The sequence below is a fragment of the Pongo abelii genome, chromosome 12 (assembly GCF_028885655.2).
Source record: "Pongo abelii isolate AG06213 chromosome 12, NHGRI_mPonAbe1-v2.0_pri, whole genome shotgun sequence".
Taxonomy (NCBI): Eukaryota; Metazoa; Chordata; class Mammalia; order Primates; family Hominidae; genus Pongo; species Pongo abelii.
The window spans coordinates 103,537,022-103,562,005 of NC_071997.2; the positions used below are offsets into that span (position 1 = coordinate 103,537,022).

Below are 24,984 nucleotides of genomic sequence, written 5' to 3' on the forward strand. Positions count from 1 at the left end.
AATCAACCTAGCATCTGCCTGTCTTCTCATGGTTCTGACTCAACCTGTCTTAGTGTAGAGCTGATCTCATGTCTACCCTACCTGAAGTGCCTGCCAGATTCTTCCTGCCTGAAGCAAGAGCCTACCCCTTGGGCAAGGATGTGGAAATAATTAGAGTCTGTCCCCAGCAAGCCTCAGTCCAGTGCACAGCTAAGAGAGGTCAATAGTGTATGGAGCAGCTTCAGAGAGACACTATAGATAAAACAGAATAACAAGAGTCCCCTTATGCAAAGTCACAGGTACCCACAGCTCTGGTGGGTCAATCATGAAAATCAGATTCTGGTATTAAGTAAGGTTCTGAAAAAGACAACGTGGATCAGGGACTCATGTAGAGACAATCTGACAAGGCTTGGAAGTCTTCAAGGAAGAAGTCTGGGAAGGGTTTAATCACCCCCAAAGGACCCTTGGACCGAGAAGGAGGAACCCTCAATTTTGGTTCCTTCTCCGATACTGATAGGCTCAGAAAAGTCACTTCTCCCTAAAATGCTGTTTCTCTACCTGGACAATGAGGTACGTACAGAAGACTAATGTACAAGCCTCGTCGAGTATTAGATTCTCTTGAGAATGCTTTTTACATATTTCAAGTATTGCCTTCTCATCCCCACCCAGGATCTACTGAATTTGAATCTCCAGGTCCCTAGAATCTGTATGTGAAAGGTCCTCAGGTGGTTTGGAAAACACTGAATTCAGAGATCGCCAAGGTCCCACTGTGCTGTGACATTCTCTGATGACTATGGGATTGCAGACAGTATGAACAAAGGGAACCAGCAGATGAAGCTGGAGCAGCCCACACATGAGAAGCAGGACAGCCCTCGCGCAATGAGCAATACACTCAGAAACTCCACACCCCCAGAGGCGGTGCTGGTGGGAATCATAAATTGATTCCAAGCAACTCTGGGCAGATTTATGAGGGTCAGAGCCATCCGAGGCAGGGAGGACCACCATGCCTTGAAGGCTGCTGGGAGCAACAGAATTCTGGCAAGATAAATCATGGGTCTGACACAGGATGGCAAATCCTCTCTTCCCACAGAATCCACTTTAGAAAGCTTTGTTCCGTCTCTAGGCCCATCCATCTGAAATCACTGAAAATCAAAACAAAATTTTGTTTATGGAAACCACTGGAGACTAATGTATGTCCACTGAATTGGGAAAGTACAGGTCCCTTTTATTGAGAAATGACCCTGGAGTCCCTCCTTTATGAGATGGAGGACATAAATTTTGAGATTGGATATCTGCTTCCCACAGTGAAAACTTGAATGCGAAGTTACACGCGTTTTAAACCGTAGTCATTGTGCATCTCTAATGCTGAATGTTGTGCTATTCTCACAGAAATTCTAGGTGGTATGTCTTACAGTCTCCAATTGTTCAGATTTTAAAAACTGAGGCTTAGAGAGGTTGTACAATCTACCTTCTGTCTCACAGCTGGCCAGCAGCAAAATCCAGAACGAGAATACAACCCATCTGAATCCAAAGCCTAAGCCTTTCTTCCTCACTCACCAGATGTCTCACCTTGCCAGAAGTAGAAGCCCAGCATCTCTGGGAATATTTCAGAACCCTCAGAATAATCTAACCTAGGCTGAAGTGGTTCCCACTGAAGGTGAGATGCTCAGGTAGTGTGCCAAGCCCATACCTTTAGATCTCTTCCCTAGCACTCTATTGAGAAGAAAATATATATATATACACACACACATATATACATGTATTCATATATATATATAGAATATGTAGTCATATATGTATATATAGAATATGTATTCATATATGTATTAGTCCATTCTCATGCTGCTAATAAAGACATGCCTGAGACTGGCTAATTTATAAAGGAAAGAGGTTTAATTGACTCACAGTTCAGCATGGCTGGAGAGGCCTCAGGAAACTTACAATCATGGCAGAAGGGGAAGCAAACATGTTCTTCACATGACGGCAGGACGGAGAAGAATGAGTGCCCAGCGAAGGGGGAAGCCCCTTCCAAAGCCATCAGCTCTTGTGAGAACTAACTCACTGTCATGAGAACAGGATGGAGAAAACTTACCCCAGGATTCAATTATCTCCATCTGGTCCCTCCCATGACACATGGGAATTATGGGAACTACAATTCAAGATGAGATTTCGGTGGGGACACAGCCAAACCATAGCTATCTACCTATCTATTTATCCATCTATCTATCCATCATCTATCTAATATAGATATATGTATTCTTTCATTTTCAGGGTTGAATTAACTAAATAAACTGCCACGCTTCTGCCCTGTGATTGATAAGGCCACCCCCACACCCCGGCTGCTTGCTGTAAGGAAAGCCTGGGTCTGCAGAACAGGTTTCAAGGAACTATAGATAAGGAGAGGAGTGGATTTCACAACTTCTTTTCTGAGGTTTTATTTTTCTCCCTGCCCCCATCCCTCTTCCCCAACCCACCGACTTTAAATTCCCAGGTGCTGTTGGCACGGGATCCATATTCACAGAAACTCCCCTGGCCACATGTCCTGCTGTCCAGGACAGCACCAGCCTTGGGTACAGGCAGGAGTCAAGGACACACTCACATGTTTAGAGTTTGGGACTTAGCAGCAAAATCTCCTCCCCTCTTGCTTCTTTTACTATGCCAATCCAGCCTCTTTTACAGACAAAGGAACTAGATCAAGATCCCCCAATCAATAAATGATGAAGCTGCCCCCAAACCCTGGTGTTCATGCTGATTTCAAAGCCTGTGTTCTTCCCCCTTAACCCCTCACGTGGTGACGTAGCACAGCCCACATATATATTTTGGGTACAGGAGTGGGTAAAAGGGCAACTGGTCAGACTAGCTCTGCCAAAAATGCGTTCCATAAAGAGTCTGAATTAGCAGGTTTGCCCTCTTTATAATAAAAATAGAGGATGGGCATGGTGATTCATGCCCATAATCCCAGTATTTTGGGAAGCCGAGGCAGGAGGATCGCTTGAGCCCAGGATTTCAAGGCTGCAGTGAGCTATGATTGTGTCTCTGTACTCCAGCCTGGGCGACAGAGTGAGACCCCCACCTCAACAAAAAGTTTTAAAAATTAGCTGGGCTTGGTGGGGTAGGTCTGTAGTCCCAGCTACTCAGGAGGCTGAGGCAGGAAGATTGTTTCAGCCCAGAAATTCGAGGCTGCAGGGAGCCATGATTGCACCACTACCCTCAGCCTGAGCAAGAGTGAGACCCTGTGTCTAAAAAAAAAAAAAAAAAAAAAAATCAGAAAACTAACAATCAGCCATTCACACCCAAAGTGAATGGCTCCATTACCTTCTAGCCCCTGAAATGACCATTCTGAAACCAAATAGAAATAAACATCTTCCTTTGCAAAAAAAAAAAAAAAAAAAATGAAGCCCAGAAAAGTGTTGAGGACTCCGTGTTACCCAGAACTTCCATCTCCCAGCCTCTGGGCCAGGGCAGCATGACAAAAACCCACCACAACTGGCCCAGTTTTCAGATTAGCAACTCTGCCCACGGCAGTCTCAATCTATTGCTTATAATTGGCAACCCAAGTTAACCTTTCACATTTACATAATTAAATTAGTGCAGTCTTCAAAATATTTTCACTTTTATGTCTTAGCAAAATTGTGCACGCCCAAATTAATGTTTCCATCATTTTCCTTAGACTAGAACTTAATCTCTCTTTTAAGGGAATTTCTGCAATCTTATGAGATTTTTGTATTTTAAGTAAAAGTAGTTTATCAACAACACCTTTTTAAAAGTTTTTATAGGTTGTAACAATGTTAGAATTCTGGCCAACATGAGATCTGACAGCTCCCCAAGGTTTGGTCTGGCTCAAAGATAGAAAGTTTGAAAGGAAATGGCCCACTGTGGATGGGGGGGCAGTTTGTGCTTAGTGTTCCTGTGTTGCCCCCAGAAGGCCACCTAGGGACATTGGGTGGGACACAGAACACCAGGAAGTGGGTGAAGGGGGCTGGGAAAAGGAGGAGCATGCACCAAAGACAAATTTGACCTGTTTTTCCATTTTTTATACTCTGTTGCATAGAGAGCCTGAAAGCTGCTTTCGTTGCGTTTCCAAATACAAGCTGGTTTTAATAAGGAGCCTGAGCCCTGCCTTGCTGCAGGTCTGTTAGGGAGCACCTGACAGGCAGGCCAAGCCATGGCCAGGGAGTGCAGGGCTTCCTGCTCCCACCACCAGCCTGGGTCCCTGGGCCAATGTAGCATCACAGAACTTTGAATTCTCTTTTTCAATTGTCTCCAAGCTACGAGTCTCCTATATGCAATGCTAAGCCTTTGGGAGCAGGTTAGTTGCAGTCAACAATAGCACAGATTGAGCACCTGTTGTTTGCCCAGCACCATGCTAGGCTCGGTGAGAGACTGGGAGAGGACCCAGCTACTGCCCACGCCTGTCCCACCTGCAGGGGCCTTCTCCCCTTCCTGGAACTCCCCTAGCGCAGTGTTAGCTGGGCCCTCCTGTGGCTTGCTATTCTTGCTGTCCTGGCATCCCTTTGGGTCTCTCATAGTAGCCTGTAAGTTTCTTAAGGCCAGGGTCCATCTTAAGTCTGCCCCATCTTTGTCTCTGACTCAGGGTCTGGCACATAGTAGGCTTTCTATGGAAGTTTCCAGTTTGATGGCTGATTGGTGTTTCTTGCCCTGACCTTGGTGCCATCTTGGATGGAGGGTTTGGGGCCATGGAGCAGACATCTCAGAGGCCACCCAGGGAGGCCCCTGGAGGAGGGAGGGCCTGGCCACATGAGTAACTGCCTCTCCTCTTGTGCCACAGTTCATTGGCTGTTCACCACATGTGGGGCCAGCGGGCCCCATGGTCCCACCCAGGCGCAGTGCAACAACGCCTACCAGAACTCCAACTTGAGCGTGGAGGTGGCGAGCGAGGGCCCCCTGAAGGGCATCCAGATCTGGAAGGTGCCAGCTACCGACACCTACAGGTGCGTATGGAAGAGAGGGAGGGGAGGGGCAGACCACCCCTCCTGAAGAAGCCTGGAGTCTTGCCTGTGGGTGCATGCTCCTGGGGTGCCCAGGCATGCCAAGGTTCAAAGGCCACAGACTCAGGCCCATAGTGGGGTATAAAGGTTGGAGATGGGGAGATTTGGGATAGTGAAATATGGCAACAAAAGAAGATGTGTCCTTTGTCCTCAAGAAACTCACAGGCTGTTCGTGGAGGTGATATGCATGCATGAGCTAGCTTCAGAATTATTGCTAATAAGGATAATTATGGTGGCCTGTTCATTGAATATTGCTTAATGCTCTTCAAATGAGGCATGCATGTAAAATGTTTGGGAAACAGAAGCACAATGCACCTGAAAGCTGATGCTCTTATCCTTGCGCCTCCTTTCCTGGGCCTTCACTGTTGGTAAGAGAGCAAACTGTTCTGGAACGCTCCTCCCAGCCCCAACCCTACCCCAGCCCCCAGTATTCCCTTAGAGCAGAGCCAGGCTGGAAGGAGATCCTGCTCCACTTGGCCACTTTGAAGCCATGGCATTGAATGAAGCTAATGTTAAGATTGGAGGACTGGTGGAGACCCTGATTGCAAGACCCCCTCCTGGAGCACCTGGTTCTGCAGGTCTGGAGTGGGGGCTGAGAACTGACATGTCTAACAAGTTCTCAGGTGGTGTCAATGCAGCCTTTTAGAACCTCTGATCTCGATCAAGTCTTGGACTTAAATAAACCTGGGTGCCCCCCAAACGAGCTCTAGACTAGGTAAGGCCAGTGCTGCCATCCTCGTTTTACAAATGAGGACACTGAGGCTCAGAGAGTCAGGAGCCTCCCCACAGTTGCACATCCAGAAGCAGCCATCACCTTCAGAGTTCTGGGGCAGGGCCTCATGCGGCTTCTCCACGGAGCATGGCAGGACAAGTTAAAAGGAAAGAAAAATCACTATGCCTTGTGGGAGCAACATCCCCCAGGGCTGAAACAATAGGAAATGAACTCGCCTCCCCTTCCCGCAGCCTCCGGGATCCAAGGATCCATCACATCCTGGGCCTCCTGGGAAGGAGAGGGGCTTCTCAAGTTGCCCTGTTTTCTCTCTCCAGGTTAACATTTCCTGTGGCAGGCCCATCCCTGGGGCCTCAGGGTAAATTTGTTACGGGGACAGCCCTAAGTGCTTTTTAAATGGCACTCCGGGCAGAAATGCTATAATAAGATTTGGCTACAATCAGATTAGCTGCTACAGTGCCCACACACCCCCAGTAAATATCCTGGAAGACACCGGACCACCCCTGGCCCTGCTACACCAAGCAAGCCAGACCTCCCCTTCCTGCTGAGCCAAGCCTCCGTGGGGCGCAGGGCGGGGAGGAAAGGACTCCTGGAGAGGAGGAGAGGAATGCTTGCTAAGGACCCACAGCTGTTGCTCCTGTATTAGCATAGGGTGGGTTGCATTATTATTGGTGTTCCCATGTTTCCAAGCGAGAACCCTGGAGTCGGAGGAGCTTAGCGACACATGTAAGGCTGCACAATCAGTGATGGAGCTGGGATTCAAACCCGGGGTGCTCTGGCTCAAAGTCTGTGTTGTTTCTACTAAAGCCCATGCCTGGACTCTGGGAGGCATGCAGAGGGCAGAAGGGACAGGAAAGGAAGGAGGGCATAGGAATCACCCACCACCCACCTCCTGGAGGTCTCTGGAAATGAGAGGCTATGAGAGGGGCCCAGCCTCCTGAAGGGATATTGGGCAACACACCCCATATACAAAAAGCAATATGAAGGAGAAAGCAGAGGCACAGGGAGGCGCACAGGAACCCCAACAGTAAGCCCCCAGCAGAGCCCATTGTCCTACCCCTGCCCACGGCAACTCCAATGCCAGCTTGGCCAGAATTCCCCTGCTCCCTGTCCCACAGAGGGGGACAAACTCTCAGGAGATCCCTTGCATGAGGATTCTCTTGGGCTGTGTTCCCCCGAGACTGTGAATCAAGCTCACTTTCAAACTTGCACAGGTCAGCTAATCTCTTGAGACTCTGTCTCCCCAACTGTAAGCGGCAGGGGCTGTAAAGGTGACATATAGTGCCTGGCACAATGATTATACGTGGTGGGTGCTCCCTGGCCCATGGGCGGAGAAATCAGCTGAAGCAATGCTGCTATGCAGCAGCAGGCAGCAGGCAGGCAGTGTTTCCAAGAACACACCGAAACATACGTGGTGTTCCAGGAAACATATGTGGTAGTTTCTGACTTTTCCTGTCTCCAAAGACATTTCTCTGACTTCCTCAGATGAGCCCTGTGTTCTGAAAAATTTGGACTGCCAGATGAACTACACTTATTAAATAATAATTAATTCATTTTCCCCATTTATTATTAATCACAGCCATATCTAAGTCGAGTCAGGTTTCTGATCTGCATGAAGTGCCACATTATTTCCACAGTGCATTCATAGAATCCCAGCCAAAATCAGAAAGCTGTCTCCATTCATCTCTTTGAAATATTGAGACTGAGGCCAGCTCCGGGCCCCAGCACTGTCTGGCGATTTTGCCTCTGTTGAAGCAGGACGTTTTGAAGTGTCCAAATTAGTAAAGGAGACATTTTGGTCTGGCCTAAGATAGGACCATATCAAAATGGAAGAACTAAAACCAAAAGCCACTCAGTTGGGGTTTTTGTCACTGCTGTTTTTGAGACAGAGTCACGCTCTGTTGCCCAGGCTGGAGTGCAGTGGTGCCACCTCAGCTCACTGCAACCTCCGCCTCCCAGGTTCAAGCAATTCTCCTGCCTCAGCCTCTCGAGTAGCTGCAATTACAGGCATGAGCTAATTTTTGTATTTTTAGTAGAGACGGGGTTTCACCATGTTGGCCAGGCTGGTCTCTAACTCCTGGCCTCAAGTGATCCTCCTGCCTTGACCTCCCAAAGTGCTGGGATTACAGATGTGGGCCACCACACCCAGCCAGTCATTGTTGTTTTTGAATACTTGTATTTTAACCAAATAAAGGCTCTAACAGATATTCCTGACCCTCACCTCCTCCTTGGCCTTGGAAGAGACCCAGGTCTTAGATGACCTGAGTCTATTGGTCACATAACTTAGTAATCTAAGAAGCAGGCGGTTAATGATTTGATTTTTAGACCACTTCAAAATGTCCCCAAGTCAGAATATGACTGAGAAGTCAGCACCCTTTCTCTGAAAGACTTTTTGTCCATAGTAATTATTACTATTTAATAAGTGCAGTTCATCTGTTGAAAAAAACACAAGATGCACCAGAGGACGTGAGAAAAAGGTGCTTGGAAACAGAAAGGTGGGAGCCGAGCCCTAACAAACCCACCCATCCTGGAGGCGTGGCTGCCACCGAGGCCTGGCACTGGATGGCTCCACTGACTTCTCTGCCCACTGCTGGGGAGGTGAAGGGAAGGGAGCGAATGCTACCAAGCCCCAACTTCATGCCAAGTGGGGGGGCCACCATTGCCTGGGGCCTCCTCCAGGTTGTACACAGTTGGAAACACCCCCACTCTTAGCTGGTAACTTATCCCGGGCCCACCTCCCACGCTCTACAGCTTTGCCCACCTCCACAAAGGAAGAGGCCCAGAAAGAGGGAGAGGAAGGGGGGGGCGGGTCAGGCAGGAGGAGACAGCAGGCTGGCATGGGGGCTTCGGTGCAACCCTGGAACCCCCATCTCCTCCACCCACCATGTCCTGCTTTCCCTGCCCTGGACTTACCACTTCCTCTGAAAGGTGATGCAGTCTGTGTGTCCAGGTTCCTGGGCTTCATTTTCCCCCTGCTCTGCAGATCTCAGTGACCCATAGTAAGCACCAGTTCCCCCTGCTCTGCAGATCTCAGTGACCCATAGTAAGCACCAGTTAGGATGCTGTGCCTGACACCAAGTGTGCAAAGGTGATTAAGATCCAGCCCTGCCCCAGAGGCGCTGCTGCCAATGGTGGTGGTGGTGTGTGCACAGGCATCTCCGTGGGGTGTAGAGAGAACTACAGTGGAGGTTTCCGCAAGGTGCTGCTTCAGAGGCCAGGGGGAAGGCGCTGCTGCGGAGTCTAGGGGGAAGGCGCTGCACTCAGCTGAGCTTGTGAATGGCTTCTGCCAGGAGATGGGCACCGGGGTTAAGTTCGGAGGCCCTAAGCATTGTCTACAAAGAAGCGGGTGGCCAGAGCCTGCGGTGAGCACAAGAAGTCGGTACTGCCGATGAGAAGTCGGGCAAGGCTGGCCTCAGGGAGCCGAGACTGGAGGCAGCAGGGCCAGGTCCTGGGTCTGTAGTGTTACCCCCCAAATGCCTCTCGCTCCCCCTGGTGACAGCGTGAGGGTGGAAGTGAGAGAAACGGCCTGGAGGTGGGGAGAGCAGATGGAAGGGAGTCACTGTCACTCAGGCCAGGGTCAAAAGGACTAAGCCAAGACATGGGAAAGATGGCAGGGGAGGGTCAGATGCAGGGGACAGGCCCAGAGGTGTTCAGGAGGTGGGATCAGTGTAAGTTGAGGACTGAGTGAATGTGGGGTCGGGGGCAATGCCGGGACTACATCCACGCTCTGGCATGGGCTGAGGAAGCGAGGAGGAGGAGCGCAGCCACTCTCCCACGTGCTTGGCTGAGAACAGGCAAGGCCAGGGCAGCAGTGAGAGGGGCCCTGGTCAGGAGGCCTCTGGGCCGTGGCGCTGAGTAACCACGGTGTCTAGAGGGTGGGGGGCTGGAGTGGACGGGAGAGTGGGAGGCCACTGCAGTGCCATGAGAAGAATGTGGATTATGGGGTTTGTGCTGGGGAGGGGGACAGCATCCTCGTGTTGTCATAAAATGGAGACAGATGATGGCACAGCCCAGCTCTGAGAGGGCTGTTGGGGGACTCAGTGAGAGCCCACGGGTGGCCTGCCACAGGCAGAGGCGCCAGCACTCAGCTCAGCCCGCCCCCTCTCTCTCCCAGACTTCTTTCCTCCTTCATCCCTCTCTCCCCCTCCAGCCTGCCTGCCTTCCTACTTGTCTAGGACCAGCATCCTTCTCAGCCCGCAGTCCTGCCCCCACCTCCTCCCCACCTACTACCATACACACACAGATCGTATATAACACCGTTTGTCAAGCATGGCCCATAGCTCCCGATGGCAGTCCTCGCACAGCTCACCTGCTCTTCAGACATAATGGACAAGAGGCCCCAGGTCCCAGCTGGAGCCAGCTGACCCGGGCCACAGCCATTCCTGATGGTCTCTATCAATGACACTCATTTTCTCACGTGGGGCACCAGCATGTGCAGCCAGACAACACCATCATTCAACTCCACAAATAGCCATGAAGCCCTACTGTGTGCAGGGCACTGAGCCATAAAGCCCCTACTGTGTGCAGGGCACTGAGCCATGGAGCCCTGCTGTGTGCAAGGCATTGAGCCATAAAGCCCCTACTGTGTGCAGGGCACTGAGCCATGAAGCCTTGCTGTGTGCAGGCCAGTGAGCCATACAGCCCCAACTGTGTGCAGGGCACTGTGCCATGGAGTCCTACCATGTGTCAGGCACTGAGCCATAACACTCCTACTGTGTGCCAGGCACTGAGCCATGGAGCCCTACTGTGTTCCAGGCACTGACTAGACTGGTAGAAAGGCCTGAGACTCTGGAGCCTCACAGTCTCTGGAAAGACCACAGAACAGAAAAGTTTAATAACAGTCCACAATGCCAATCAAGTTCTAGACAATAGTAGGAGAGATATCACAGGCATGATTAATTGCCAAAGTAATTGTATGGATAGCCATCGCTATAAAGGGCACAGACCAGGGAATTGTCAGAGATGGAGGAATTAGGAAAAGATGGATGGGCTAGCGGGCAGAATTAAGTTTGAGTTCAACCTCCACCACCGATGCTCCATGTGACTTAGAAAGTTGTCTTCCCTCCTCTCCAGAGGCTCCATCTGCAGAGCGAGGGGCTATAGAGAGAGGTCACTGAGGTCCCTGCAAGCTCAGGTATTTCGAGGCACTTAGGGTTACACTGGCCAGGAAGGTGCTGAGGGAGAAACAGAACATGAACCTTGCTCATTGATGCAACAGGAGTGGAACCTGGGCCGGCCCCACTGAGAAGCACCTGCATCCACAATTGGGCCCTTCAACCCTGACCCCTATCTGGATAATACAACTATACACCTGATCAGAAATCTCCCGCTGACCAAGCTCCATCCACACTCACATGCATCACGTGTCATCACAATAACCCTGCAGGGTGGGTAGGACAGACCTCACCATCCTGATTTCACAGATGGGGAAACTGAGAAACGGGAGAAAAGGGCCTTGCCCAGGATCCCACAGGGAGTTAAAGGCAGAGCCCAAGGCAGGATGCCGCTCTCCCGCTCCTCCAGAGGGTGTGCCAGAAAGGAATGGGGTGCTTCTGTTTTTCTGAGTGGCGGTCCACTCTCTCCCCCAAGATCCCCCCGTGTGTGTGGACACTGTGGATGTGCTACACACCAGCTGTGCTCTCATTTCAGGATCCGGCAGGCAGCCCACTTTGATTTGCTGCTAATTCTTTATTTAAAAAAGATTCACAACTCAATTACATCAGGTAACAATGGTTCACAGTTTATAATACAAAACACAAACCCAATAAACATCTATTCTGACCAGGGGACATGGATTTAGATGAGGAAAAACCAAAAAATTACAGCATCAGCTCGTTGAGAGCAGTATCTTGTAATTTCCAGTAAATTGGAATCACTGTGAGTCATTTTCCCCACTTGAGTGGCAGGTATATTAATTTCTTATTGTTTCTCAACCATCAGAAATAAATGTTTACAAGGGATGGTGAGAAAGCTTCAGAGAGGCAGGCTGAGGCTATTATCGTGGCATGAGTTTGTGTAACGTGATTCACAGGGTGCAGGGGTCTTCAGAAGAGCTAAGGCTGCCTGTGCTTTACACAGAGGTGGGCCCTGGGTGAAACTGAACAGCCTTGACCCCAAGCCCCCTTGGCCATGCCCTGGTTCACCCACTTGGTCCCCTTCTGCCTCCCAGAAGTCACCCCCGGAAAAGGAGTGGACAGGCTCACCCATGGGGGCACGTGATGACAGCAGCTGCCATTTGTCACTCACTGGCTACCCTCTGAGCTCTGAAGTAGGTCCCTTATAAGCATCATCTCATTTAATTATCATAACAGCCTTCCAAGGTAGGTATTATTATCCCCTTTTTATGTATGAGGAATCTGGGCTTAGAGGGGGGTAAATAATCTACCCAAGGTCTCACAGCTAGTGAGTAACACTGGCAGGGCCAGGACCGGGGAGAGGTAAGCAAAGCACCTTGGGCAGAAAATTTAAGGAGGTGCTTCTTCTTGGGGTCAGTCGAGTGCAAGGTCCTCCCTGGGAGGGAGGCACCTCGCCGGGCTCAGCCTACTCCTGGCCCTGAGTGGCAGAGCTGGGATTTGGATCCAGGTCTGTCTGCATTCAAGCCCTTGCTTTTCTACCTGTGGCACATCCCACTCCAAAGGCAATCAGCCCTGTAGTAGCAACTAGAAGCTTCCAGAGGAGTGAGGCTCTAATGGTGGAATTTCAGGCTTCAGGGGACTGATGAGAGAGCTACTCCTTCTAGGACCCCTGCAATTAATTCAGGCAGGCAGCTGCCTACTCCCCCTGACTTTAAGCCAGCCCCTCGTCTGGGTTGGAAATGTGGGGCTGAGGCCACCACCCAGGAAAGTACAACCCAGCCACGGACACCTGCTCGCCAAGCTCTACTGTCTACTTTGGAATCTAGAGAGCTGACCCCAGCCCCGGGTCTCGCCTTGTGCTTTGCATGGGTTTGCAGTCTTCTCAAATTCGCTTTGTATGCCCATGAGAGCAGGGGTTCTTGTCTTCATTTTCTTCCTCAGTAGTGGAAGTTGAGGCTCTGAGAAATTGACCATGTTGCCTCAGGTCACACAGCCAGAAGAACGGGGACAAGAACCAGCAGATGACTTGGAGCCCGGGGCTTTTTCCATCCCACCTCACCATCAAGAACTAGGTCAAGACGTAGATGGGGCTGGCTTTCAGATGTGGTTGAGGAGAGCGGGGTGGGAAAAATAGCAAAGAAGGCTTAGGAAGGGTAAAAGGAGTCAGGAACAAACAATGTCTAAAATATAATAATTTGGCTAAATTTAAACATACGAAAGAGTTCAGAATGATTCGTAATGCATGGTTGATGCAAATGACTATGCAAATGATGCCAAAAGGAATGGGCAGCGTGACGATCACCTCTCGACCACAGCAGGAGTGGGTAGGATGAGCACTTTGTTTTGGGCAGAAGTTATCCAAGCAAACCACATCTTCAGGTGGAGATGACTTTTTTATGCCGCCTGACCAGGCCCCAGAAACCTGGGGCAGTGAGCAGGACACATTTGGGGCCCATCCACACTGCAGTCCCTAGACTACAGGAAGTCGCCACATCGTCCCCTGCCCAGGTTCACTGAGCTAAATAATGCTGCTTCCTCTTACCTTTCACCAATAAGCCTTCCTTTTTCTCAGCCTTTTCATTATCGTCATCACCTTGTCCATTTCTCATGGATCAGGAGGGAGTGTTTGGCTGAGGCCCGGGAATTAGGAGGGGCAAATAGCTTCTCAGACCCCTCTCTTTGTGCATCCCAGCAGCACATTGGGGAGGAAATGACCTCTGAGAGAGAATGTGCGAAGGTTTGGACCAGAGCCAGCCACTGACTGGCTGTGTGGCCTGAGATGAGTTACTTAGTCCCTCTGAGCCTCAGTTTCCTCATTTGTCAAATGAGATTAATAACATTTGCTGTTTATGGCTATTGGGTGATGCCGTGTGCCTGTGAGCATGCATTGTGCCAGGCACATTGGAGGATGCTGGTAATCAGCCCACAGCCCTCTCCAAACCTACAGCCCTCAGCTTCCCACTCCATCCACCTGCTGCAGCCAGACACACCAGAGGCTCCCTGGTTCTTCACTTCCGTTCACACAAGCCCCAATTCCCACCACCTCTTTCTGCTTGTCTCAGAGCCCTACCCATCTGCAAGCTCCATGTGAAGCCAACATCAGCCTTCTTCACCCCATCCCCACACCCCACAACCACCTGTCACAGTCCCCCATCTCCCTCCTGGCCCTAAGCACCTGATGACCCTTATTTTGGCCAGAGATTTGCAGCTTCCCCGGGGCTTCCACCCATGAGCTCCTTTTGTTGGACTATCATGTTGTTTGGAATGAAAATGATTCTTCTCTTACTAGGGAAGGGGCTGGGGCTCAGAGAGGGCACAGGGGCAGGAAATGGCCCCACCTGATCAGGGAGCCCGGGAGCACTCCACTTTGCCTCCTCAACATAGCCACCCTGTGGTGAGACTTCTCTTTTCATCATGAAGATCATCTCAGTTTCTTTGTGAGCTCTTGAAGAGCCTGGAGCTGTCTCAGGTCCATAACGCCTTACACCCTTCCCAACATTCGATAAACTCCCATCAATGCCCAGGCACTCACCAGGGCAATGGGCACTAGATTCTCCATTTGCATTTCACGAAGACCTCAGTTCCTTGCCTGCCATGTTCGCAAACAGCCTCTGCAGAAGGGCAGTGGGCTCTGCCTTGTGAGAGCTCCGGGAGGCTCCTCACACCCTGGGAAGAAGGGACATTTCCTGGAACTGTAGATAAAGGAGCTACTATGTGCACATGGGCAAAACTGCCTTGCATCTCTTCCTGATTTTTCGTAAAAGACCTTGGATCTGAATACACACAGATGTGAAAGTCTGCCGAGTCCCGTACCCTGGCAGCTGGTCTCTGGGGACACATTTGTTAGCTGGTGCCCTAGCTGTCTTCAAGACATGCCGCTCTTCTGATATGGTTAAGAAGAGAGTTCTTCTTTCCCCATCCTTGCTTGACTTCATTGCAGCAACCTAAGAGGCAGCAGAAATCATCTCCCATCCCCACGCTCTGTTTTTATTTTCATCATGATGGGTTGTTTGTTGTCTGTACACCTATTGCTCCAGAAGGAGTTACCGGTGGGATGGGAATAGACAGTCGGCTCACATACACTGCTCTCCTCAGTCATTCTGTGAGGAACCTCCTTGTTTCCAGACCCCATGGGGAGACTTTACAACTTTGTACCAAGTCAATTATGGCTGCTACCATCATTAATAATAATAATAATAATTAACTAATACTTATTGAGTGCTTATTACATGTCAGCCACAATTCTAAGACCACATGTCATAATTTCTTTAATCCTCATAACACATGTAGGCTAGGAGGCAAGTTCACTTACTATCCCCATAGTATAGATGAGGAATAGGGAAGTTACTTGTCTAAGGTCACATGAGTCCATTGATCTGGGACAAGGAGAGAAAACCATAATGAGGAAATCCTAGGTATTCAGAAAGTCATCACCCCAATATGCCACATTCATATAATCTCCACTCTCTCTCTCTCTGCTGTTTCCCTCTCTCTCTCCCTTCCTTCTCTCCCTTCTTCCCTCCCTCCTCCCTGCCCTTTTCCTCTCTTTCTCTCTTGCACCCTTTACTAGTCTTTCACCTTCCTAGTTCTGGGACTGAGGCAACTCCCTGTCCCTCTCTAAACTTGATCATCCTGTCCTGAAGCGGGAGAGAGGAATCCCTTTCTGCAGGGACTGATATGGAGGAGAACCCTCAGACCACAATGGTGATGTGCTCAGCCCACTGGAAGCTGCTAGGTTGGCATGAAAGGGGACAGTCTTCATACCACAGTGGGAGCTGAAAGGGGACAGTCTTCATACCACAGCGGGAGCTGACATTCTTTGTCCCATTGCAGCATCTCGGGCTACGGAGCTGCTGGCGGGAAAGGCGGGAAGAACACCATGATGCGGTCCCATGGCGTGTCTGTGCTGGGCATCTTCAACCTGGAGAAGGACGACACACTGTACATCCTGGTTGGGCAGCAGGGAGAGGACGCCTGCCCCCGTGTAAGTGCCCAGAGTAGGGGTTTCTCGTCTGCACTCTCTCAGGCCCCTGGGAGGCCTCTTGGAGGCATGAGCACTCAACACCCTCCTCCTGGAAGTTCATACCAGGAGAATGGGACAGCAAAGAGTAATTAAAAAGCAGCCATGCAAACTCCCAGCACCCCAGTGGTTCACCTCTTGCCTGTGCTGGGGGGAGGCAGGACCTGGCAGGGCTGGCCATCCTAGCAGGAACTCAGCACCCTGCAGGGTGAATCTCCTGGTTGGGCCAGGCCCCACCCTCCCTCACCCGAAGCACAGCTTTTGCTTGGGAAAAGGGGCCAAAGCAGGCAGCTATGTTCTAGCACCCAGGACCCCCAGCTCCTTCTCCAGAAACTTATTTGAGAGCATCCTTGGCAGAGAGATATGGGAAGAGGGGCTACCGAGAAAGCAGTTTACTTCCACAAAATAAATTCAGGGCTCCTAAGAGTCAGGCCCTGGGCTAGGAGCTGAGGAAGCATGAAAAGTAAAGTTCAGTTTTTCCCTTCTGCTCCTTCGGGGTTAAGGTGAAACAAGAGGAGTAAGCTTAGCAAGTGCAACCTTTTGCATAAAAAATGTCTCAACTCCAACTTTTATTTAGCAACTATAATCAGGACTTTCCAACCTAATATAATATATTAAGCCATTAAATTACAGGCTGCTGTAATTTTCACAGGAATTTATTGAGTGCTAATGTAATTCCTTCATCTAAGCAGAAAGATTGCATTATCTTCTGCAAGGGACTTTCACTTGATTGGACTGTAATCAGTTATGTCTTTTCACAGGACCGCATCTTTTTTTAAAATTCAATTGAATTCTAGTTGTTCCTCGGGGTTGCTGCACTTTATCATTTTTATTAATCAACCTACTAGCTCTCAAACTTTGTGGATGCACAGGAAGTTCCCAAGCAGGCGGGAGGAGGCGATTCTGGGCCAGGGACAGAGGGCAGCTCGCTGCTGGTCGGGCAAGGCATAGCAGGGGCATGTGGGGAGAGTAACTGGTCTTCTCTGTGGCTTCACACCTCCGCCCCTGAGGAGGCATTTGGAAAGGGGGAGAAATGGACATTGTCAGGCACTACCTCCATCTCCAGTTCTCACTAGGCAGAAAAAATGGTGTCTAGACACAATTCTAAAGATAATGAAGTGGACTCTAAGAATCAAACTGCAGGGGCCGGGTGCAGTGGCTCATGCCTGTAATCCCAGCACGTTGGAAGGCCACAGTGGGAGGATCACTTGAGGTCAGAAGTTCGAGACCAGCCTGGCCAACACAGTGAAACCATGTATATACTAAAAATACAAAAATTAGCCTGGCATGGTGGCGCACACCTGTAGTCTCAGCTACTCGGGAGACTGAGGCACAAGAATCACTTGAACCCGGGAGGCAGAGGTTGCAGTGAGCCAAGATCGCACCACTGCACTCCAGCCTGGGCAACAGAGCAACACTCTGTCACAAAAAGATAAATAAATAAAAAATAATTAAACTGCCAGATGTGGCAACTTTGCTGGTTCAACTGCACATCTATGGGGGCGGTGGGGAGTTGCCCTTCTATGTACCTGGCCACACTGGAGCTCCTATGCTGGAAATGGGCTCCAGCTGCTAGAATCCTCCTCCCCACCCCCAACCACAACACATGTGCACATACACAGCCCTCAGCCTTTGCTTCTCCAGTGCCTTCCAAACCTCGCCTGGTGGCATGAGTCTAAATCAGGCTTTCTCAACAGTGGCATTATTGGCATTTTGGAGCAGGTAATTCTTTGTGGCTAGGGGTGGGGGTCTGTCCTGTGTATTACAGGATGTTTAGCAGCATCCTTATCCTTTACTCACTTGGTGCCAGTAACAGCCCCCAGAAATGACAATCGCAAAAGCCTCCAGACACTTCCAAATGTCCCCTAGGCAGCCAAGTCTGTTCTAAATGTTAAATTCCACCATTACCATCCCCTGCAAGGCAAATATTGTGAAGAGCCAGCCCACAATCCAGACAGCACTCAATTCATTCAAATTTATTTAACCAATATTTATTGAGTACCTACTTACAGGAACTTGGGATATATTGGTGAACAAAAGAAAGATATTTGCTCTCAAGGAACTTACATCTGAGGAGAGGGAGGTGGGAAATATCTGGGGAAACAGTGATCCCAGCAAAGGCCACGTCCCAGAGGTTCGTCGATGCTCAAGGAACACTCAGGCTGGAGGAGAGGGAGCAAAAGGAAGGGTAGGTAAGAGATGAGGCAGAGGTAATAGGGCTGGATCAGGCCACTTTAAGGCATGTTGGAGCCATAGGAGGGTTTTGAGGCAAATGGTGACATAATGTGGTATGTGTATTAAAAAGCTCACTCGGGCTGCAATGTGAAGAATCTACCATAGAAGAATCTATGGACACAAGGGAAGGGTCAAGACAATGAATTCAAGGGCTGTGGCATTAATCCTGGCAAGAGATGATGATGGCTTAGACTAGGATTGTAACAGTGGAGGGGATGAAAAGTGGTTGAATTCTGGGTGTAATTTGAAAGTCAAATCCAAAAGGATTTTCTGCCAGATTGAATGAGAAATTAAGAGAAAGAAAAGAGTCAAGGATGACTCCAAAAATTGTGCCTGAGCCACTGGAAGAAGGGAGCTGCCATCACCTGAGTTAGGGAACGCTGTGGAAGGAGCAAATTTGGGGGCCAGATCAGGAGTTCAATATCAGACATGCTGAGTTGTAGAGGCCTGGTAGAAAGCCACAGGCAGACAGGTGGACGATGGGAGACAGGCCGCTGGAGTTCAGGAGAAAGGTCCAGACTGGGGATATAAATATTGGAGAAATTAGCATAAAGTTGAGACAGGATGAGATTGCCTAGGATGCAATACAGATGGAGAAGAATGTGAAGACCAAGCTTAAGGGACCCTCAACATTTAGAGGTCAGGAAAAGAAGAGGAACCAGCAAAGGGGGACGAAAAAGAGGAACCAGAGAGGTAGGAGAGGATGCAGGAGGATGGGGAGTCCTGGAATCAGGTGAGGAAAGGGCAGCAGCTCCTCCAAATGCTACTACTAGTCCAGCAAGAGCCTCGACTGCTCCCTACCCCCACCTGATCTAAAGGAGACATCAGAAGCAGGGGTGCGGGGGATGAGCACGGGTCACAAAAGATCTTTCTTTTGTTCACCAATATATCCCAAGTTCCTGTAACAGGGATGGCACAAAGTAGGTACTCAATAAATATTGGTTAAATAAATTGGCTCTAACTACAGGAAAGCCCATCCTCAAGCCCCACTGCTGTCTCCTCCCCATCCCAGCAATCTCTGGATCTGCTCATGAGGGGAGGGCATCCCCTAGGGGTGGAAGTCCCACTGCTGCCCGCAAGCCAAGAGGGGAGATGGAGCAGAGGCCGAGGGGGTGGACCTTCTCAGCACCACTGGTTCAGACTGGGCAGCCCCTCCATCTCCAGACGAGGAGGCAAGTTCAGGGAGGCTGGGTGCCTCACCAAGTATAGCCCAGCAAATCTCTGGCAGAGCCGTCAAGAACCCAGACTGAGCAGGGTGTGATGGTTTATGCCTGTAATCCCAGCACTTTGAGAAGGCTGAGTCAGGAGAATCGCTTAGTTAGTGACTAGCCTGGGCAACACAGCAAGACCCTGTCTCAAAAAATATATATATATACAAAAATTAGTTGAGCATGGTATTTCGTACCTGTACTCCCAGCTACTCAGGAGGCTGAGGCAAGAGAACTACTTAAAGCCAGGAGTCAGAGACCAGTGTGGGCAACATAGCAAGACCCTGTCTCTTTAAAAAAAAAAAAAAAAAAGTCGAGCCTGGTAGCTTGTGCCTATAGTCCCAGCTACTCTGGAGACTAAGGCAGGATGATTACTTGAGCCCAGGAGTTCATGGCTACAGTGAGCTATGATCATGCCACTGCACTCCAGCCTGAGTGACGGAGTGAGACCCTGTCTCAAAAGAAAGAACCCAGACTGGACCCTGAATCCTGTGCTCTGCCCAGCTGACAGCTCACATCCCCCAGACCCATCCCCAGGGCCAACCCTCAGGGCACATTCCCTGCAACTCATGCCTGTGCCAGGTGGCAGTGAGCAGGATCTCCTCTCAGGAGTCTCTCCCCAGGCCAGGACATAGCTGCACATACATATGGGAAATGCCAGCTCTCTACAATAGCAATTCAGAGCCTTCCACACACACTAAATCCATTCTAAGAAATATCAAATTATTTCCATCATTAAATCCAAAATGCCATGAAACAAACTGCATCTTGGCTATTTATCTGGAAATTTCTGTAGTACTCATTGCCGGCACCCCTGAGCACTTTAGCATAAGAAGTGGCTCAAGAAAAATGGCTGCATCCACTGGCTGGTTACGAAGCAGCATTGATGGAAATGTGATGTTTTACTGGCTTTTTTTCTATTAAGTGAAAGAAAAGTCACTTTCCTCCGAGGTCAGGCTGATGTTTGAAGAATTCGTCTGAGCTGTGGTGGCCGACAAGCAGGCGTGGCTGTTTTTGAAGCACCATCCTCCTTCTTCAGGGATTCCAGGATTCTGTTACAGAAATCTCCAGCACAATCCTAGGGGCTCTCTAATACCTGAGCCCCAACCAGGAGCATATGTGGGCCTAGAAGTGAATCTAAATTCGAACAGCAGCTGGCTGGGCACGGTGGCTCACGCCTGTAATCCCAGCACTTTGGAAGTCCTAGGCAGGCGGATCACCTGAGGTCAGGCGTTCAAGACCAGCCTGGCCAACATGGCAAAACCCCTCCTCTACTAAAAATACAAAAAATAGCGGGGCATGGTGGTGTGTACCTGTAGTCCCAGCTGCTTGGGAGGCAGAAGTTGCAGTGGGCCAAGATCGTGCCATTGCACGGAGTAAGACTCTGTCTCAAAAAACAAACAGATAAGAACAGCAGCCATTTACTCAGTTCCCACCACGCGTGAGGCGCTCCACTAGATGCCTTACTTGTACTACCCTCAGTAAATGCCACAATGAACTGTGTGTCTTTATTCCCAGCCACACTGGAGGATCAGAGATCGAGGGCCCCTGTCACAGTTTCCCAGGGTGGGTAGAGAATCCAGACTACCTGATTGCAGGGCTCACTCTACAAGGCAAGCAGAGGGGTGTGCCAGGGATTCCAGAGGGAAAAAATGGAACATTAGCTAGGAGGAATGAGATGTCCAAAAGGGATAACTGATTTTCCCAGAGAAGAACTGGGAATAAAACTTGAGTCTAGCCTCTTGCTGGTTTTTTTCTCTCCTCCTGATGCTTCAGAACTGTGACTTCTCGGAAAACCTCGATGGCTCTCAGTGAGAGAATGGCTCTCATAGAGAATGAAGTCCACTCCTTGCAGTGCCTTCAAGGCCTCTAGCCATGATCAGACTGTTCAGTTTAATTCTCTCTACCCACCTAATTTACGCTCCCTCCAGCCCCATCTCACCACATAGGACCTTTCCCATTCTTTCTTGGATCTCTTCATCCCACAGGATAGAAACAGGTGCTGGACAATCTCTCTGTCCTGATAGACTTCTGGGCCAAAGAGACCCTTGTGCTTTTCCCCCACGCACCCCACTCACCCACTTCCCTCCAGGCTCATGCCGCTCTCTGCTCTTGGAATGACATAACTTTGCCCCACTCTCTGTGAAAAAAACAAAAACAAAAAAACTCCCTATCCTTCAAGGCGCAACTAAAAGCCGCCTCCTACAAGCAGTCCTCACAGCAATAAAACCTTGCTAGCTCTCTCCCAGTTTCTCCTAGCATTTTCTGTCTAAGCTATCCTTGTGGTCCTTCCCTAACACTGCCCAGAGTGACAGTTATTAGTATATTTTTCTGCCTCCTCAACTCAACTGTAAGTTTTTTGAGAGAGAGTCAGATCCTGTTTTTAAGCATAGAAGTCCAGTCTGCTGCAAAGTGGAGAACTCTGGTTTGGCCACAAACCTAACGTGCTTTTTGTTTCTACAGACAAACCAGTTAATCCAGAAAGTCTGCATTGGAGAGAACAATGTGATAGAAGAAGAAATCCGTGTGAACAGAAGCGTGCATGAGTGGGCAGGAGGAGGAGGAGGAGGGGGTGGAGCCACCTACGTATTTAAGGTATGGTCTGTGCCGCCAGATTTCCACCAGGTTTCTGTGCACCTGCGATATTAGAGCCTCATGACAGCCCTGGGATAGAAACACCTCAGATGCTCTTATCCTCATTTAAAGATGAGCAGGGCCAGGTGCAGTGGCTCATCCCTGTAATCCTAGCATTTTGGGAGGCCAAGGCAGGAGGATCGCTTGAGGTCAGGAATTCACGATCAGCTTGGGCAACATAGCAAAACCTTGTCTCTACCAAAAAAAAATTTAAAAATTAGCCAGTTTTGGTGGCTTGCACCTGTAGTCCTAGCCACGTGGGAGGCTGAGGCAGGAGGATCGTTTGAGCCCAGGAGTTCAAGGCTACAATGAGCTGTCATCACGCCATTGAACTTCAGCCTGAGCAATAGAGCAAGACCCTGTCTCTAAAACCAATAAAAGAATTAAAAAATAAAGATGAGCAGACTGAGATCCAGAGAGATATAGAGTCTGTCTGTCCAGGAAAGGGTAGATTCTTCTCTTACTGATACATCAGCCCAATTTCACCATGCACAGCCTTTGCCATCCTACTTTCAGAGAGTCCCACTGTGCCCTCCTGGACCAGCTCTCTGTCCTAAGGTGGAATTTTCTGACATCATCACAGCCAGGCCAGAAACTGAAGACAGAGGCCACCTGCTAGGTCCTCCCACAGGTCTGTGATGCTGAGGGCTTAATCTTGAATGTTTGGGGGTCAGAGTCAGAGACCCCTAAGAATGAGGGAGAGAGAGCATAGAGAGACCTGCTTCTAATCACCAGCATCCAGACCTCTGAGGCCAGTCTAAGGAGCTTCAGGAAAGGGGCTAGAAGAAGTAGAGGAAGCAGCCTCTAAGATCAACCCCCACCTCCTGGTATATATATTTTGCTCTTGGTATATAGGTTTTGCTTCTCTGGTTGAACCCTGACTGATAGAGAAGCTGGTGGAGCCGATGGGCTATTGTAACAAGGGTTCAGAGCCCGCAAACCACCTCAGACCACTGAGAGGTCACCAGGTCACCCCAAAACAGCAAACCCTCAGTCAGATTGAATTTACCAGAGCTTGGGGGCTTCAGGGGGAAGCACAGCTTGGTTTCTCAATGTCTGAATGTCTCCCCTGGTCAGATGAAGGATGGAGTGCCGGTGCCCCTGATCATTGCAGCCGGAGGTGGCGGCAGGGCCTACGGGGCCAAGACAGACACGTTCCACCCAGAGAGACTGGAGAATAACTCCTCGGTTCTAGGGCTAAACGGCAATTCCGGAGCCGCAGGTAAAGCGCCGCAAGCGTGCCCTCTCCCGGAACCTCTCCCAGGCCTTCAGCTGGGCCCCGATGCCATTGCATGCCTGAGGGCATCTTAGTCACTGGCATCTGGGATGCTAGGAGCTCTGAATATTGGTATCGATATCCAGGGAGGGAGGGCAGGCAGCACCCTGGGAGCCCTGCAGGCCATCTTGCTGACCTGGAGCTTGGACTTGTAGAAGGTCACTGAGAAAGTGAGGCAGGGAGCAGCCGTCAATCAGCCAGCTGGCCCTCCCTGGGTTTTACCAACATGCAATTGTTAGAGCCTCCCCCTGAGATTCCTTCTTCCTCCAGGGGCAGATGGGCCCCCCAGTTAGGATGTGAGCAGGTGAAAAATATCTGGGCAATGTCAGGCCTCCTAGACCCCCATGGTACAAGACCTCCAGGCCCTGAGCTGCCAGACCCAAGCATATCCCCACTGGAAAATCTCCTTCTTGACTCTCCACGGCTGAGCTCTCTTCCCTCATTAGTGGGAGCCAGAAGCACAGAAATGCAAGACAAGCAGGGAAGAGAGTGTCAATTCCCTGATTCCTCTAAAGTCAGCCACCCCTAAAGACAGAAAATGCAATTCCTTTTTGTATTTTCTTTTCCACACAATCAGACTGTGGGAGGATCTTAGAAGGCATTTAAGATTTGGGATTAATTAAAACAAATGTGCAAACTGTCTCTCAATTGAGAGACGGCTAGAAATAGAAGAGTAGAAACAGTCATGGGTCCACCTTGAGCTTCTCCAGTGATGTTTGCAGCACCGAGGCCCAGCACCCGAGAAACCCTGAAGCACCTCCGCCTCTGTTGCACGTGTGCTGTCAAAACAACCTGCAGGTTTCCAGGCAGATACCACTCCTGTTTTACAGGAGAGCCAATGGGCTCACCAAGGCCTGATGACTTTTTTTTCTCAACACGGCCGAGCTGTTTAGTGATGGAGACAATTTTTTTTTTTTTTTTTTTTGAGACGGAGTCTCGCTCTGTTGCCAGGCTGGAGTGCAGTGGCACGGTCTCGGCTCACTGCCACCTCTGACTCGCAGGTTCAAGCAATTCTCCTGCCTCAGCCTTCCGAGTAGCTGGGATTACAGGCACACACCACCACAGGCAGCTAATTTTTGTATTTTTAGTAGAGACGTGGTTTCTCCATGTTGGCCAGGCTGGTCTCAAACTCCTGACCTCAGGTGACCCACCTGCCTCGGCCTCCCAAAGTGCTGGGATTACAGGCGTGAGCCACCGCGCCTGGCCAGACTCAATTCGTACTTTTAAAACACCGTTGTTCTGATTTTGATATGGGTTATTTTCCTTTCCACACATTTGCTCAAAGGCTGCAGGATGGGTATGGGGTCAGAAACCTCCTCAGCTGGGGGCTGAGCAGGATGAAAGCACAGTGCATGGTCTCCGCCCATGTCGTTCTGATTTATTTATTACGCACTTGCTCACAGCCGTGCACAAACACCAGAGCCAACTTCTGGCCCCTAACGCGCCTAAGGGGCCTTCTCTCTGCCACATGACAACAGCCTTGACAGGCCCACACCCTCCCCTGAGAGCAGAAGGGAGGACAGCAAAACAAACCCAAGCTCAACACCCACCCCTGCAGGTTTCATGGCTAACAAAGTCCCCCCAGCTTGCCTGATGGCCTCGCCTCAGCTCTGCTTGTCCCCATTCTAGATTCAAGCTTGTTCCTGACCTCAGCTTCATTTTCAAAACCTGGCTTCCTCTTTCTAGCAAGACAGTCATCCCACCTACAGGTCCCTCTGGGTCCCAAGGAATCTCGGCCACAAGTGCTTCCAGAAACCCTGCCAGGCCGGTTCACCCGTAGGGTTCCAGCAGACACACACACTGCTGTTTCTGCCTTCC

The 24,984-nt window shown here is 50.0% G+C and overlaps 1 protein-coding gene across 1 annotated transcript in view; it reads left to right on the plus strand.

Annotated features, from left to right (window-relative positions):
- ALK (ALK receptor tyrosine kinase) overlaps positions 1–24,984 on the plus strand; it is a 725,336-nt gene that overhangs the window by 659,002 nt on the left and 41,350 nt on the right. The window contains exons 12-15 of the mRNA XM_024242328.2: positions 4,769–4,931; positions 15,627–15,777; positions 21,720–21,851; positions 22,968–23,112. Of these exons, the coding sequence (XP_024098096.2) occupies positions 4,769–4,931; positions 15,627–15,777; positions 21,720–21,851; positions 22,968–23,112 (591 nt within the window). The remainder of the gene's footprint in view (positions 1–4,768; positions 4,932–15,626; positions 15,778–21,719; positions 21,852–22,967; positions 23,113–24,984) is intronic.